Consider the following 18,074-nt stretch of genomic DNA (forward strand, 5'->3'; position numbering starts at 1 on the left):
TTTTGTTACTTTTGTGCCCTTTTGCCTGGCAGTACCAGGGTTAAAGAAAAGGCCTAAAACTGAAGAGTTATGTTGGAGTGTAAAAGGTAGCAAGGGGGGTTTGGAAGCAGTCATTCTACCAGGAGGCAAAGGGGGAGGGTGTCTTTTCTGTGGTCTGGTGTCAGAATCCTGGGGGGAGCTCCCTGGGCTGTCAGGAACCTGGACCTTGTGTACTATGTAGCTGATTTCCTGGGGGTGCTCGGTCCGTTCTGGTTTTTTCCTCATCCTGATCTTGTTTGCAGTGGAATTCCTAATCTGGTCCTTCTGCTTCCATGGCTAAATCCTGCCCATCCCCAGGTCTGACTACCTGGGTTACTGATGCTTTTTGCCTGGGAGCTGAGCCCAATCCACAGCTCCTCTCTCAGAATTCGGTCCCTCACTGGCTTCCCTCTCCTCATCTGTCCTGCATTCCTCTGCATATTTGTTAGCTTCCTGATAAGATCCCTTTCCTCCTCACATGCTCTGTGGGGTCCTCTGAGCCCTCCTATGGGTTGGGCTTGCTGTGCTTATAATATTTTTTGGCTGATCTTTAGCTTCTTTTTACATTAGAATGTTTCCATACAGGACGGTAGTGACATAAGGAGATACACTGGCTGAAGGCAAGGTGATTTGTGTTCAGTGGTATAAGTGTGTGTTTCCCAAATTTGTGACCCAATACGGTTCCCTAGGATGTTAATAATTATAGCAGGATCCTATATTGGGGGTGTCTTGACATAAAGGGAATTAAGCCTATGTCCTTAGATTGAGGAAGTCTTCTAAAAGGTCCTCACACATTCATGGTATTTCTTGTCTGATCTGTAGCTTCCATAGACAGAGATTTGGGTTTGTTTTGTTCATGGATATACATCTAGTGACGAGAATAGTACCTCTTATACACTAGGCCCTCAATAAGGATTTATTAATGAATGGATTTGAAGCAGTATATTCCAAACTTATGTGGACGCAACAAATCCTTTTTATTCTTTAAAAAAATTTTTTTTTCCATTTACTTATTTTTGAGACACAGAGAGAGACAGCACGAGCAGGGGAGGGGCAGAGAGAGAGGGAGACAGAATCTGAAGTAGGCTCCAGGCTCCGAGCTGTCAGCACAGAACCCGATGCGGGGTTTGAACCCATGAACCGTGAGATCATGACCTGAGCCGAAGTCGGACGCTTAACTGACTGAGCCACCCAGGCACCCCAAATCTTTTTTATTCTTAAAGCACTTGTTCACTTACTCTGGGATGCTGGCGTTTCAGGAAGTGCAATTTGGTAAAAGCATTGTTTGCACTGTGGAGGCTCTCGAGCAGAGGAACAGTGCTCTTCCTGGCCCCCACCCCTACCCCCACCACACACAGTAATAATACATGGTAGGACAATGCTTACAAGGAGGGCAGTGATAATCTAGCACACGACTCTGCACTGGTCTCCTGCATCCTGGAATGTTGTGTCCAATTCCAGACCCCAGATGTATCACTGGCAATGATTGGGCTCCGAGGAGACTTCTAAAAGGATGGGGGCCAGGCTGAAGATCAAGATATGTGGGAAATAGTTGGAGGAGGAGAGGATGTTTAATCTAAGGATGGACACTCTGCTCCCTCCACAGTCCTGTGTTTTGGGGACCTGAAAGGAAAAAGGACCCTAGGCCAGCAGGCCAAATCTATAGGACATTCTATGTAAAAAGGAATTGGGGAATAATAACTCTGCCCTGCAATGGAAGGGGCCACCTTAGGAACTCCCCATCCCTGAGACAAGACAAGTCATGCCCTGGAGGACATCAGCAGTAGACAAGTGTTTGCAAGACTTCTTCCAATCTTGGTAGTATGGATTTCTATGAATATAGGTGTTGTGGGATAGTGGACTGAGTGGGGGGTTTGGAGGCATATCAAGGTTCAGACCCTGACAGTGCTACTTACTGGATATGACAACTTGGGCAAGTTACTTCGTCTCCCCACCTCTAAGTGGCTTGTTGTGAGGGTGAGATGAGACAGCCCATGAGTAATCGGTGACACTCTTCTGACTAAGTCAACTGCTTTATTCACTAAAGACTTGCTCTCCCTTAAGAGCTTTGCTAAAGAGCCCGCCCCCTGTCACCTAACGAATTGTTTGTTAAGATAATTTAACTACTTGGTGAGTATGGAAAAATTTAAGGCTTAAATGTCAGGAGCCACCAATAGGAAATTAATGAACATTGATGATTAATCTATCTGGGAATAAAGGATTAGCTATGTGGGAGGTAAGAGAAGACTTAACTTATAAAAATTGATTTACTTTAAAATGACTTCTAAGGGACTCTCTATTGAATAAATTGACTCTCACCTGTACCTTTGAGTCCTTGACTCAGCTTCATGTGGGTAGATGTTATATTCATTTATCTTTTCATTCCATCAATTACTTTTGATTTTAGTTTAAAATAGCACCTTTAGTCTAATAAAACTGATTAGGGAATGTAGCTTTGGCTCTGTGGCTAAGCAAACTAGTTAAAACTTTATCTCACAGCTAAATTTCCCTTCCCTGTCCTAGGCACAGCTGGTCAGCCTCAGGCCTCACCTGAAGGACAAGCACCTACCTTGTGACAGAGCTCAGACCTGAGGGATATTCCCTAAGAGAAGAGAGACAGGGGCTAAGCTTAGCATACTCAGTTCCTTCTTCCAAACTCATGAACTCATCCCTACCCTCTCAGGAGGATGACACAGGGAGGTAGGGAGTGAAGCCAGCAGAGGCGTGTCACTGAAATCCCTGCACAGAGGACAGTAGGAGTGGGGACCAAGTACTGTCACAGTTCTTGCCCTACTGTGCTATTGGCCTTATCTATTGGGGGCTGTGGTCAGGCAAGAGTGTGCCTGAGCCCCTTGGGGGAGGAGGTCAGCTGCCAGTGGGGAAGTTCTTTCCCACCTTCATGAAGTCATTCTGCAAATAACAACCCCTACCTCTTTGCAGATCCTTCTGGAATCACAGTGGGACATTTAGACTCTGATTCCAGAAGGCTTGGAAATGACTCATGATATTACATTTAATAAATTATCTCTAAGGAGGTTTTATAACTAAAGCTCAAAATTTGCTTTCCTGTTCTATTTCCTACTCTTCAGTTTCTCGCATATATGTTGTCCAATATAGATAACCAGAGGCTGCAGTGCACCTAAATGGTAACATAAAGATCATCTGTACTTTCCAGATGAGAAAAATAAAGATGTACAAAATTTAGAGAAATAGTCTGTTTCATTATTAAGTTCTGTGGGAGAAAATAAAATTAAAGAAAAAAAACCCCAGTCTTTTCCTGTAGGAAAAATTCCAAGTCCCAAATACTTAGGTTAATAGAATTCTCTTCAGTTTTCTTCTTCTGCTCATCTTAGTCAGAAGGGTCTCATCCCAGTGTGCGTGTGGTCATGTTACCTTGGAAAGCTATAGTCCAGGCTGTCTCTTCAGCTTTGAGAGGGGTTCCTTCTAGGCTTCTCAATTTGTACTGGTCTTTCCCAACCATACTTGAAAGAGGTAGTACCTTGGATACACAATAGTATCACAGCATTACCCCTGCATTCACAGAAAGTGAAAACAGGCCAATCCTCAATCCGTTAGGCAGGAATTCCAGGCAACATTTCATGCTGGGACTCTGTCTTAGGGTTGCTGAAGGCCTTAACTTATCTGCAGTTGAACAGAAGAGGGTGGGGAACAGACACCATCTTGACGGCATCCATGGGTAGGATGTCTGTTTAATTTAGTTGTCCATCGTCCACAAGGCTTTGTGATCATATATTCACTGGGGGAAATCATCTACCATAGGTTAACTGTGGCATGATGTTTACCACATATGGGAGAAAAATGTCTCCTTTTTCATAGGAGGGCATTTGATACATTTATTTCTTCCTGCAAAGTCAGGCATTTATAATCCTTTCCAACAACTTGCTTGGTTTGCACACTTTCCCATTCAGCATTTTAAACATTTCTTAATTTCTAGCCACCCTCCCTAAACACCGTTTCTGCCACCCCAGGCTACATTGATTTGGGCTGCTTGAAGTGACTTTGGCTACATGTCTTCAAACCACTTTAAAGACACTGTATTGTCCAGGTTCCCAAAGATTTTCTAGGAGAAATGCAAACACATATACTTTTAACGGAATCAATTTCTAGATCTCCAGTTTTTATTTCTTTCCTAAAAATTATCCTCTCAATAATACACAGTTTCTAACATCCCTTCTATTACTTTCCAAAAGAAGGCCATATTCCCCCAACCCCCATCCCACATCTTATAGTGCATTGCCCTGCTGTGTAAAACTTTGGAGGATTGGGGAGACCAAAGAAGAAACCTTCATCCCTGAACCACAGACCCATAGGCCTCTTTGAATTATTTCTGTGATTTTTCTTACATATTTCTGTTGAGAAAGGCATTAGAAATTGTGTGTGTGTGTGTGTGTGTGTGTGTGTGTGTGTTATTTTAAAGTTCATATATTTATTTTGAGAAGAGAGAGAGAGAGAGCAAGGGTGGGGCAGAGAGAGCGGGAAAGAGAGAGAATCCTAAGCAGGCTCCGCACTGTCAGTGCACAGCCCGATGTGGGGCTCAGTCCCACAAACAGCGAAATCATGACCTGAGCCAAAACCAAGAGTCAGATGCTTAACCAACTGGGCCACCCTGACACCCCAGAAATGGTGTGTTCCCACTCTGGGGATATATAGTAGAATGGTAGTGTGTGTGTGAGTGTGTGTGCATGTGTGTGTACCTGTGTGTGCTTATATGTGTGTGTTGGAGGGGTGGTTTTGAAAGATTTAAATTTATCATATTTCTTCCATCTCTATTTACTTCCAAATTGTGCATGGCTCTTGAGGGACATTTTCCTTTGACAAAGTAAAGAGAGAACTGGTAAGACAAATCAAACACTCAAAATGGCTTTTGGGGCACATATTTAAATGCAAGCAATTCCCTTCAACTATATCTCACACTCAAACCTAGGTTATGTCATTCATCGCAGAGAAAAACATCTTTGAAGACCCAAAGATTCTAAAGGTTAATGATAATGATTCTTTTTTTTTTTTTTTAATGTTTATTCATGTTTGAGAGAGAGAGACAGAGCACGAGTTGGGAGGGGAGGAGAGAGGGAGATACGGAATCCAAAGCATGCTCCAGGCTCTGAGCTGCCAGCACAGAGCCTGACGTGGACCTTGAACTCCCGAACTGTGAGATCATGACCTGAGTCGAAGTCAGATGCTTCACCTGTTGAACCACCTGGGCACCCCGATAATGATTCTTTTAAATGTAGCTGGAATACTTTTGAGAATGACAACATTTTGCAAGATATATTGTATAAAATCCACAGATCCAAGTTTTACATGATTTTTTTTTTTTTCAGATTTGGAGTACATTATTTAAGAAAGCAGTTCAAGCCTATTTTGTCAACACATTTGATAAAATATTTATACTAATTTCTACTTCTTGTTAGCAAAATATAAAATTAATTGCTAGCAGCTGGACTAATTAGATTTAAGCAGTAAATACCTTTTTCCTTCTTTAAATATGTAGGGAAGTCTGATCATGAGAGCTACTAAAAATAATCAAATGATTTCTGATATTTTTATTCTCAAATTTGAATTACTCCTTACAATGAACACCAAATTTCAATACATATATCCACCTATTTACTGAAAGAATACGATGCCTTTTTTCACATTCCTGGATTTATAATAAATTTGCAATGTTATCTGCCTGTTACTTTGCATTATTAAAAGTTTAGTAAACATATACTAATAAATCAAATTTTATTTTAGCTCTCTATTATTGATAGTTTTAACATTTTCCTTTAGAGAGTGATTTGTATAATTATTTGTCAGTGCATTTTGGGGCATTTCTTGAAACACATATCAAAACACTTCGTAATCAAAAATGAAGTTAGGAGGCACCTGAGTGGCTCAGTTGGTTGGGTGTCCGACTTCAGTTCAGGTCATGATCTCACGATCCAGGCGTTCGAGCCCCGCATTGGGCTCTATGCTGTCATTTCAGAGCCTGGAGCTTGCTTGAGATTCTGTGTCTCCCTCTCTCTCTTCCCCTTCTCCACTCACACTCTGTCTCTCAAAAAATGAATAAACGTTAAAATTTTTGTTTTTAAATAAAAAATAAAAATGAAGTCAGTTCTGTATTGAGAAAAGTTGTCTTGACTGACTGGCTTGGCTGAAAGAACTGTCTTTGCCAATTAGGTTATAAGGTGGGTGTTTTCCATAAATTCAACAAGCAAAAGCTGTAGATTCAAGGTTTTGATAAAACATATTTGAAACACACACAAATATATTGTTAAAAATTGTATTGGCAAAGAAATTAATAATATTTTGATTTTCCTAATCCCGTCTGCATAATTTGGATAACCGAAGGTATTCCAAGTAAAAGAGCAATGGGTATAATTAATAATTATTTGATAAGTCTTGATAAAGTACTTTTGGAATTCTTCCCAGAAATTGAGATAGTGAATGGGCAACTCTAATGATTGGGTAGCAATTGCTTTTGCAAGTCAAGTGGTTTCCATTTCTTTTCTTCTACCAATTGAGAGGATTTATCAGCTGGAAGATCATTAAAAATAGTGTCTGATGGGGCGCCTGGGTGGCTCAGTTGGTTGAGTGTCCGACTTCAGCTCCGGTCATGATCTCATCGATTTGTGGGTTTGAGCCCCATGTTGGGCTCAGTGCTGACAGCTTGGAGCCTGGAGCCTGCTTCGGATTCTGTGTCTCCCTCTCTCTCTGTTCCTCACCCACTTGCATTCTGTCTCTGTCTCTCTCAAAAAGAAATAAACATTAAAAAAAATTAAAATGATAGTGTTTGATGATGGATCACCATGTGATTGCATAATTCAGAGTGTACTCAAAGAGTCAAGCAGCATGGCTATAAAAACTCCCATTTGTCTCTATGGATTTATGGAACAAAATTTTTCAGGTTTACATCTAAAAATATGCATTGGAGCACCTGGGTGTCTTAGTTAAGCGTCTGGCTCTTGAATTCGCTCAGGTCATTGACTCATGGTTCATGAGTTTGAACTCTGAAAGCACTGGGCTCCGTGCTGACAACGAGGACCCTGCTTGGGATTCTCTCCCCCTCTCTCTGCCCTTCCCCTGCTCACCCTCACTCTCTCTCTCTCAAAATAAATAAATAATCTTAAATAAACTACACAAAATAAATTAAATAAAAACATGCATTAGGTCAATATTCAATAATGTCTACATGAGTTAATGAGAAAGGCTAAAAAGGATACAAAGCCTCATTTATCTCATTAAGACCTATGTTTATAATAAAATTTTCATCTTTATTATGCATAGTTATCAAAATTAGTAATCTATGTTGTGTTGACCAATTGTACTGATACTAATTGTAACAGTAACTCAACCCAGAAGAGAGTATTTTTAAACACTTAGGACCTTATAGTCACAGGAAGTAAAATGACATTTCAATGTTTGTTTGTTTGTTTATTTATTTATTTATTTAGAGAGACAGAGCATCAGCACGGGAGGGGCAGACAGAGAGGGAGACACAGAATCTGAATCAGGCTCCAGGCTCTGAGCTGTCAGCACAGAGCCCAACATGGGGCTCGAACCCATGAACTGTGAGATCATGACCTGAGCCGAAGTCGGACGCTTAACCGAATGAGCCACACAGGTGCCCCATTAAAATGACTTTTCAAATTTCAGTGATAATATGACAAGGGTAATCAATAAAACACTTTGAAACTCAAATGCATTACAAGAAGATGAAATTCTGAGGGGGGGAGGTTGGAATGGGAACATACATTTAAGGATGAAAAGAAAAGATGTGAAACGTTCACAATGTTGAAGGAAGAGATTATTCATACATTTTTAAGTGGATGATGATGTTGGTATCAAGTTACATTGTATTTAAGTTTCCTTGAATATGTCTAAAAGATGCAATGCTTTTATTTTATGTCATTATCTACAATCTTCTGGAAATTACACCCTTTCCAACTTTGTTCTTTAAACTTACGATGAAAAATCGTCCCAGTCAAATTGAAAATGTGTGAGGGGTCATAGATTTTTCAAAATTCCTTTAGGGATAAATAAGAAAATAAAGACTGCCCTAAAATGCACAGACACTCTAGTTCTATATCATGTTGGCTCTTGTCCCTGCCTCTTGATGGAGAATTGCTTAGGTCGTAAGACCCCTGTCTTCTAAGGATGCTCCTGAAGACTGGATCCTTATAGGCTTCGAGAGGACCAGTCCCTGTGACGTGTGCTCCTCAGAACACAGTCTTTCCATACCTTTTGAGTACGTTGACCTCGAGTAGCATTTCTTTCTGCTACATCTTTTTTTTGCATTAATGAACTATGCCTCCAATATTCTCTTTCCTTTCATTTATCTCCTACTCCTTTCAGGGAGACTCAGCTGAATTTCTGACTGTTTACCCTGCTTCCCATGTTGGTATCTTTCCTTATCTAACTCCTAGCATGAGCACTAGTTGCTGGGTTTGGGCAACTTTATCACTTTGACTTTCTTTCCTTTCTGGCCCATTCTTTTGTTTTTCAAGAAAACTCTTCTAGATTTGGCATTTCCCTTATTGAGAGAAATTAAATCAATTAAGGTCTATATTTGCCCCAAACCTCCAATTCTAAAAGATCTTATCCACATTTGCCTCCCCACAATGTATATTCCTACCTAGGAGATATTTTCCTATCAGAACAATAGCTAATCCAAGCCTGTATTCAGTTATAGCTTTGTCTATCTCCTCTTTAGTACATCCGTTCTTTCTGTGCCTTTCCTCGGGGGCCTGATTCATGCATTTCTCCAATACATTCTTTTAGGACATAGGCAATGCTAGATTTGCATTTTCAAAACTTGCACCTAGAAATTTATCTAGCAATCCTTTAGATATTTCATGCTGTTCTCTGTAGTCCTTTCCTGTTTTCCAGAACTCTGTTAGTGTATAACAAGTATAACAACCCAAATAATAACCATTTTTATTATATCTTATAATCTGAAGGGCCAAGAATGTGGGCAGAGCCTGGATGAGTGATTCTTCTGTTCCATATGGCATCAACAGAGGTCATTTGGTGTTGTTCAGCTGGCAGATGGTTTGGAGAGTCTTAGAAAGCTTCATGACATGTAGAGTGCCTTGGAGGGGATGGCTGGAAAGCTGGTGTCTACTGAGATTATTGATCAGGGATCCTACACATGGTTTCTCCAGCATGACAGTCTCAGAGTTACAAAACTTCTTACATGGTAACTCAGGACTCTGAAAAGAATGTTACAAGAATCCTGGGTGGTAGCTTCAAGGTTTCCCATGACCTAGCCTTGGACGTCCTGAAACATTACTTCCACCAAGTGCTGGCTTTTATTTGTCAAGCAAGTCATTGAGGCCAGCCCAGATTTAAAAGGTGGTGGTGGCAGGAGGGAATTGGAGCTCACGTCTCCATGGGAGGAGTAGCAAAGAATTTGTGGCCATGTTTAATCTGCCACACCCTGTCACATCAGCCCACATTTATGTCATTCCTTTGCATGGCTGGGCTGCCCTAACTATGTCCAACTATGGATTCTCTATCTGAAGCTTTACACAGAGGCTTCACTGTATTTTCCTGGCTCCCTCTGAGGAACTTATTCCAGGCTGATGTATGAGAGTTTATCTCTCCTGATCAATTTCACGGGTCTGCAGTAGCTGCCTGAGAAACAAAAATACTTTTTCCTTTTTGAATTCCTTATTTAGAGAAGCTAGATTGTGTACATTTCCTTAACCCTTCTTTATCCCTTTTTCCTGGTCTTCAAGATTCAGGGGTTTTGTGTGTCTGTGTGTGTGTGTGTGTGTGTGTGTGTGTGTGTGTGTGTGGTGTTTTTTTTTCTTCTCTGCCTAGTCTGTCTTTAAAAAACTATTTCTGTCATTCAGTCTCATCAATCTTTGCTCCATTATTTTGTCTCTTTTCTGCCACTCTTCTTATGATACAGGGTGAAGCATACTTTTGACACGTCTTCAGTTTCTCCTTGATTGCCTGAAAAAAATCTTGATTTTAGAGACTGTGTTAGTTTGAAGCTGACACCAAGATAGGATATGATAGATGCCTGTGAAGGATGAAAGGGAGAAAGTGGGGCAGGCATAGAAAACCATGTTGCAGGTCTGAACACAGAAATAAAAGGTGGAAGGAAGACTCGAATAGGAAGAGACGTGGAACTTTCAGGCCAAAGGAGTCCCCTCTAATGGCCACGGGCTGCAGTAGTGCCCCTGCTCTGCTCTGTCACAGCTGGGAGTAGCTCAGGGAGGTATGGCCTCAACAAGGACACAAGGGTGGATCCAGAGGGACAGCAGCTGGGGCTCTCAGTCAGCTCTGCCCCCTGCAGCAGGAGCTCTGGCTTCCACAGGGTGGAGAGTTGCAGATGCTAACGGGACCCAGGATGGAGAACCACTCTCCAATCTGGGGAGAGTTGCTAATGAGGCCAAATATTCTCCTTGTCTTGAGACTTCTATCTTTGCTGGTCCAGGTGAGGTCCTGCCGACTTTGAAGGAGTTGGATTCACTGAACTTGGAAAACAGGAAGTCAGATTCACAGGAGTTCAGGTCCAACTAACTCCACCACATATCACATGCTTGACCTTGGTCAGATTTCTTATGTCTCTGTTTCCTCAAGTGAAGTGAGGGCTGGACAAGACTTGCTGAGGGTCCTTCAGCTCTGACATACTGTGACGATTTCAGTGGGGCCTTTGATCTCAAATTTTTCCAAATTTATCTTTATGAAAAGGATGATTACAACTTTTCATTGTCAGAGAGCTGATTCACTGAGATAATCTGAGGCATAATTACGGTATACATGCGTAGAGACATTAGCAAGAAATTATTCTCAGGCGTAAATGGTCTAGTGTTAGCAGATGATTGCAAAAGACATTGGGTTGAATTGTTTAACGTCATGCTAATTTGCTTGAAGTGCAAACACTAATCAGGAACACTGAGTAATTATGATTTAGGTACAAGCCCCCAGTATATTAAATCGGTGTTTTCATGTGAGCATTAATATGACTTACGTAAGTGCTTACGGTATGATGGGGGAGGATTCTAAGAAGGACGTTCATTACAGAGACTTGCAGTAACAAATCTTGGTTATTAATTTTACCTTTTGTTGAATATCTTATAAGAGGCATCTATCAAACCTTAGGGAATAATTTTTACATTTAATGTTGCTTGATTAAATATGCACTTAATCTTAGACTGCTCTCTGTAGAGAATTAGTTTATTGTATGTGTGAAGTATTTTATGAGTTTGAATAAAGAGAAAAAGAGAGTCATTTACCTTGAGCCTTAAACACACTTAATTTTAATCATTTTACAAATGGGGAAACTGAGGCCTAGGGTTTTTTTTTTTCTCTATTGCCCAAGATCACAAAATGGTAACCGCTGACAATTTTATTTTGCTTCCATGTGCCAAGTACCTTTAGAAGTCCTTTATTTATATATTGGCTACCTTTTCTTTTATTAAAAAAATTTTTTTTAAATGTTTATTTATTTTTGAGAGACAGAGACAGAGACAGAACATGAACAGGGGAAGGGCAGAGAGAGAGGGAGATATAGAATCTGAAGCAGTCTCCAGGCTCTGAGCTGTCAGCACAGAGCCTAATGCTGGGCTTGAACTCATGAACTGTGAAATCCTGACCTGAGCTGAAGTCCGACACTCAACCGACTGAGCCACCCAGGAGCCCCTGTATATTGGCTACCTTAATAAATGGGTATAGCCACCTTAAGAGATAGACGCTGTAAATTCCACCCTGTTTTACACAGATGAAAACTGAATCACAGAAGGGCTAAATTCCTTGCTCTGGGGCACCCAGACACCATGGCAGAACCAGGATTTGCACCCAGGGCAGTTTGACTCCAGAGTCCCTGCTTTCAACCTCAGGCACACTTCCTCATCAACATAATGTGTTAAAAAAGGCAATCTGGCACTAGAACTCAAATCTATTTCCTTTTAAGTGTTTTTTTTTTTTCCCATAACGGTGGGTTTAATTAAAAAACAAATCCATTTTGATATTTTAAAATAACATAGCAACTGCTCAGAGCCCCCAGCTCTGGAGGTGTGACTTTCTTGCATGAAGCACCCCCAGGGCAAGTCTTCTGAATCACTGTCTCCACATCTCCCAGGAGAAACTCCAGCAACTAGAATTAATTGGCAGGTAGGAATCATTTATAATCAATGAATCATATGCTTCAAAGCAAATGGCTGATTATGAAGTAGTTTCAAGATATGTGAAAAAGCTTTTTCCCAGAAATAAGCTAAACTAATCTTTATGTCTCATTTGATGATGAATTTTCCATTTGCTTTTCTTCCTGGTCCTCCCTGGGTCCTAGGTCCAGTCACTTCTAGCCTTCTTACCACAAACCTTAGTTCCCTCAGCTTGGAGCGGGGTGACATTCCCGAGTTACCCACTCTTAGACAGGAATCCCAGTATTGCTATTTTGGCCTGGCTATACAATGCAAATGTCCTCCCAAGGAGTAAGCTACTGTAGACTACTTCTCTCTTTTTTGTTTTGTTTTGTTTTGTTTTGTTTTGTTTTGTTTTGTTTTGTTTTGTTGGAGGCTACTTCTCTTGACTCAACCCCTGAACCCATTACCCAGCTGGATACCCACCTGTTGGCTATCAGTCATCCCAAACAAACCAATTCTTTAGCCATAGCGGTAGCAACCCCTTGGTTTTCAACTTTAGGGTTGAATTTAACTGCTGGTTTCTGTCTTCATTTGAAGCCAGGAGAACAACAAATCAGTACCTGTTGAGACCATCAGTATTGAGAGCTGATTTTCTGTCGATTGGAACGGGGCACATTTGTTGTCGATGCCCCAGGGGGTTGAAATTATCCCGTATTTCTGAAATGTAGTTCAGACCTCATACAGGCTCATGTCTTTCCCAAAGCTAGAACCTCACCACCCGCATACTGGGACTGTGAATGGGGCAGGATTATAATTTCTAGGGGGCTTTTAGGAGCATGGATCCATTGGTATTCCATTAAGGAAGATTAGTGGAGGATAGATGAAGTGAGTAACCATCAGACTTTGCTATCTTTTCTTAGGCACTGGTGAGAAAAATCAATGCCTCAGACAATATCTACACCACGGAATCCACCACAGGGAACCTGTTCAGCCTGACCCAGGAGGGGGCTCCCTTGTGCCGCATCATCGCCAAGGTGAGCTTCATGGTTAGAGGCCAAAGTGACAGGCTTGGGGAGAGTGGGAGGGAGCTAGTTTGGTGGGAATAGCTGGCTCCAGAAGTTGTTAGCTCTATGATCTTGAAAGAGTCACGTCCCCTCTTAAGGCCTTGGTGTCTCCATCTTTAATAGTGGTTAGACCCTCTGATTTCAGCTCCCTCTTGAGAAGAAAGCAGTGCCCCCAGGGTCTCATCCCTATACTCCTCTTAATGTGGTATCTGTTAGGTATATCAACCCTCCTTTCTCATCTCTACATATCTCACCAAACCCAAACAAAACATATCCCCCAACTCAGGTTCTTGATGAATCCCCAAAATACCTGCAGCCACTGCAGTACCACATGAGAAGACAAAATTGAGGGTAACAGTGGTTTTCATCAATTACAATGGGAGTTCTAATTCACCAGCTTCATGGTTAATTTGCCCCTACGCTTGGTGTGCGGACACTGAGGGTAAATACAGGCAATTGATGATCCTAGGCTCTCACCAGCGTCTTCTATTTCATTTTTGCTCATTTTTTTTTTTAACTTGACAAATGACATTGCCATGGAGATAGAACTAGTGATCTAATTGGACACAAAGTTATGTCTTTCAGGAGATGTATGATGCCAGCCACAGGAAGATGCTGTGGTTCAGTGGTCCCCAGTCTTGCCTCTGTCTCACAATCCCTCAGGGGATTTTGGAAAACACAGATCCTTTTGCCCCCACTTAAATTTACTGAAGTCCTGGGATGAGACCTGAGAATCCACATTTTAACGAGCGCTACAGGTAGTCATGAGGCATGGCCACTCTCAGAATCACTCACCTAAGCCCTTAAAGAAATCTGGAAGAGGAGTATGGAAAACAATTTGACAATAAACTTCATATATTGAAAAAAAAAAAGAAAAAAAAAGAAATCTGGAAGAGGAGGGTAAATGCTTGTCAACCCTGCTTAGGGGAGCAGTAAGTCGCATATAACCGCAACAGGTAACATTTGAGCGTTTCTGTCTTGCCGTCCACTGTGCTTAACGCCGTTCAGATATTATTTGCTTTAAATCACAAAACCATCCTAGGAAGTTGGTATCAAGTTGTTCTCATCCGTAATTGAGGAAATGGTTTAAGGGACTTACTCAAGTTCACACAACTGATCAAGAGTGGAGTCAGAATTAGAGCCCAAGTTTATTTACTTCAGAGCTCATGGTCCCAAAGCCCACAGTGGTGACTTCTGGTTTCATCCTGGCCCTTTAGATTCTTGGGCCAAAGAGTGACTCAGAAGTTCTCAATCCTGATGCATGTTAGAATCGCTAGGGAGCTTTAAAAGTCACACAGCTAGTAAGTGAGGGAACTGGAATTTGAAACTGCCTGCTTGGCAGCAAAAGCTATGCTCTTGCTTACTATTCTGAACTGCCTCTTAGCAACCCTCCTCCTCTTTTTCCTTCTTCTCCTCCTGTTCCTTCCTCTGCCCTTCTCTCTGCCTTCTACAACCTTTGTTATTTTCTGCATCCTTCCTCCTCTCCAAGCATTGTGCTAAGCTTTTCATTCATTATCCCATCTGATCCTCTCAATGATCTGATGATGTGTTGTAATTATAATTCCCATTTTTGAGATGAGGGAACAGAGGATCAGAGAGAAGGTAAATAACTTGTCCGAGGTCATGCACATTAAGTGCAGAGCTGGGATTTTAACTAGATCTTCTGCCTCCAGAATCTTCATCTCAATCTTCTTGTGTCTTGAGTCCTTGGGAGAGAGTAGACAGAAGGCTGAAGCAAAGAGAAGATTCAGTGATGACTCCCATCTTCCCAGCCTGGAAGAGGGTGAGACTTGTTCCTCCAGTGGAGTCACCATGTCTGGGTTTCTAGTCCTGACAGTGACACAGGAGCTGGGAGCCCCTGGTGCACTCTACACAGCATCCTCACTGTTGATGCTCAGGTAGTGTGCCCAACACTGTGACAAATTTGGGGCAAATCTGGGCCTCGAAGTGGCCTGCCCCACCTACCTCCTCAGGGCCCAGTGTGGTCTGTCTTTGGGCCCTTCATCTGTCTGAGGTCTGCCTTATCAGCCTCTTGGGTTCCTTTGAAGACCAAAGAACAAGCCCAGCCCTCCCTGTGATGGTAGTAGTAAGCCCCATCCCTTCTTGAGCGCAGAGCAGAGCAAACTCCCTTGGGCTTTGTCACAATTATCCTGCTCTTCTATTATTTCCCCCATCACTAGCCTACATCCCACAAGTAGCCTTCTCAGCTTTGTGACAGCTTATCCCAAGTCTGTCTGAATAATAGATACCATTATATGCGTTGGCTTTGAGCCCATAGCTTTCTATAAAATTAAACAAGCTCTAGCCAACAGTGCAATTCTGCTAGCTCAGGCGATTCCCAGCTCTACTCTAAGACGAGTGCTGTTCTTGGGTCCTTGAGGGGTTTTCAGGGTGGTCCACACAACTATTCCATGTACCTTCCTCTGGAGCCTCCTTCGTCCTCTCCCTTCCATGTATTCCAACCCTTGGGATACCTTTTATGAAGGTTTGAGACATTCTTCGAACCAGGAAGCTTTCCATAGACTGACCCTCACCTGGGTGAGGCCCTCTCACATACATGAACTCAGTTGTTCCCCCAACAGCGTGGTTGTGTAGCTGCCGTGACCCTGTTTTGTGCCGAAGTTAACCTGCAGCAAAGTCAGGATTTGAACCAGAATCCCCTCAGACTGGATTCAGCATTTCTTCCCTTGAGATTTCCCAGTAGCTAGAAATGCAAAGAAAGCTATTTTTCACAGGCTTGGCAAACAATGTAATGAGAACCCAATGCAAATGGGTACTGAGGCTTAAATATAGTTATGCTGAGTTCAGTGCCTCCCCAGCCAAAGGAAGGCTGCCACATTGATCCTGGCTCTCAGTCTGGCATTCTTTGGTACCATTTCTTTGTTGTCTGGTCCAGATGTAAATACCTACCTACCTATCCATCTATCTATCATGTATCTACCTGTCACTTACCGTCTCTATCATCATACATATAAATATTTTATACTATATATGATTAAATATAAACACACACATGAAAATATAAACATACATATGTGAACACACATATATAAATGTACCTACATACATAAGCACATATATGTGTATAAATAACTTATATCTGGAGGGAGGTCAATAATAACCAGCCGGGCTGGCTGGGGAGAACTTAGGACTTCTGTTTCTTCTTACCTTAAACACTAATTTGATTTTACTTAGTGACTCTGAGTAAGGTCTTTATGTGGAACCCTCATCAGATGTCCCAGAGACCATGAGAAAGTAGGAAGACAGGGATAAAGGATGGTGAAGCAGGAAGCCAGAGGGGGTAAGTGTCTTGCTGCACAATAGATTATATCTTCATCAGAGGAGTGATGTGTGTTTAACATCAGAGTGATTCTCTTTGACCCTTCCACAGCCCCCATGACTCCTTGGCTGCCAGAGCCTGAGTTCAATATGGACCAAGGCAGTCTTGCTCAGTGCTTAGCCCAGCGTCTGACGTATACTGCACCATGAATAGTTTTTGGCTGCGTGGATGAATTTATCAGCCATATATGATGTGCCCGTTTCCCACCAAATGAACCACCCCAACAGGAAGTAGGAATATGGAAGTTAAAGAATGCTCTCAGCTGATTGTAAAATGTCAGAATTTACGAACTCATCTTGGTGCCTGCAATGATAAGCAGCAAAACTCTTAGAATGAAGAAGGCTGCCAGGCTGATCTTGGTGGGATACTGGGAAGGAAAGATTTGGGAGGACTTGTTGCAGCGAGTCTGTGCTGGGCCCTAGAAGTCATCGCTGTGGCTTCTTCTAGTTGTTCATTCATTATCTGCGCTGTCAGTCACAGCTGCGCCCCCAGAACATGAAACAGTGCCTGGTGCTCGGTACATTTTTTGTTGAAAGAGTTCTCAGAAATCTGACAGTGGATGATATTTTGCTGGACTCAGCTTCTTACATTTTTTTCAGTTTGGGGAACAGAATGTAACGGGTTTAGTTAGAGCCAGGGGTGGTGAGGTTAAAGGCGAGTGCCCTCAGGGCGAAGTTCAGATCAATCTTCACAAGTTCTTTACTGCTGCCATCCCCAGGCACCCTTACAGGCCTCGGGGAAGGGGATGATGGAGGAAACAGGGCAAAGCCAAATGTAGGGTGTCCAACTTCTCCTGCTCTGGACATCCACGGTGGTGTTGCCACAGGTTTGTTGGGCGCCTGGTGGATCTGCTTTGGGATCTAAGAGCCATGGTGGTTCCAGTGATTTCTATAGAATAAATATGGCCAGTTAGGATGAGTGCCTCACCTTACCCCTGGATTCTTCCCAGAAGTCCTCCCAGACTGCGGTGAAGTCTCCACAAGTTAAAAGTGTTTCCATGCCCAGCTGTCACAAAACAAGTATGCGCTCACACTCAGCTAGGGTGTTTGTTGCTGAAGGTTTTTTTTTGTGGTTTTTTTTCTTGCAAACTAGAGTAAAGAAGGGAAAACATGGATGATGTAGATTTGGGTGAATGATTTCACCCATCTGGCTTGCTTTTTTTTCCCTCACAAAATGAGTATAAATTCTAGTATTGATATAAATAAATGAAAGTCCTTTTTTGAGTGCCTGCCATGGTGGTTGGAAGGATCTGAGAAGTAATGGTGGGAGAACCTGCACAGGGCACTAGGCTTCAGTTCCCTTCACTTGCCTCAGACTTGCTTCTAGAACCTATTTCTGAGGACTCCAGGCTTGTTGTGTGACAGGCTGCTGAGAGGGAGTTGCCAGGTATGTGTAAACAGTGTTGACTGGTGTTGAGGCTGGCCCTCACAAATATGTCTGCCCTAGCCCCTGGCACCATAGCATCAGAAGCATTCGGACAGTCCTGCTTCCAGTTTGGACCATCAAGGGTGACATTACTTTTGGAGGTGGCATTTCATTGCAGTATGCATT

General features: G+C 42.3%; 1 protein-coding gene across 1 annotated transcript in view; it reads left to right on the forward strand.

Moving 5' to 3' along the window:
• INSC (INSC spindle orientation adaptor protein) overlaps positions 1-18,074 on the forward strand; it is a 159,465-nt gene that overhangs the window by 96,160 nt on the left and 45,231 nt on the right. The window contains exon 6 of the mRNA XM_042958024.1: positions 13,040-13,153. Coding sequence (XP_042813958.1) covers positions 13,040-13,153 — 114 coding nt within the window. The remainder of the gene's footprint in view (positions 1-13,039; positions 13,154-18,074) is intronic.

This window comes from Panthera tigris, chromosome D1, assembly GCF_018350195.1.
Source record: "Panthera tigris isolate Pti1 chromosome D1, P.tigris_Pti1_mat1.1, whole genome shotgun sequence".
Classification (NCBI taxonomy): Eukaryota; Metazoa; Chordata; class Mammalia; order Carnivora; family Felidae; genus Panthera; species Panthera tigris.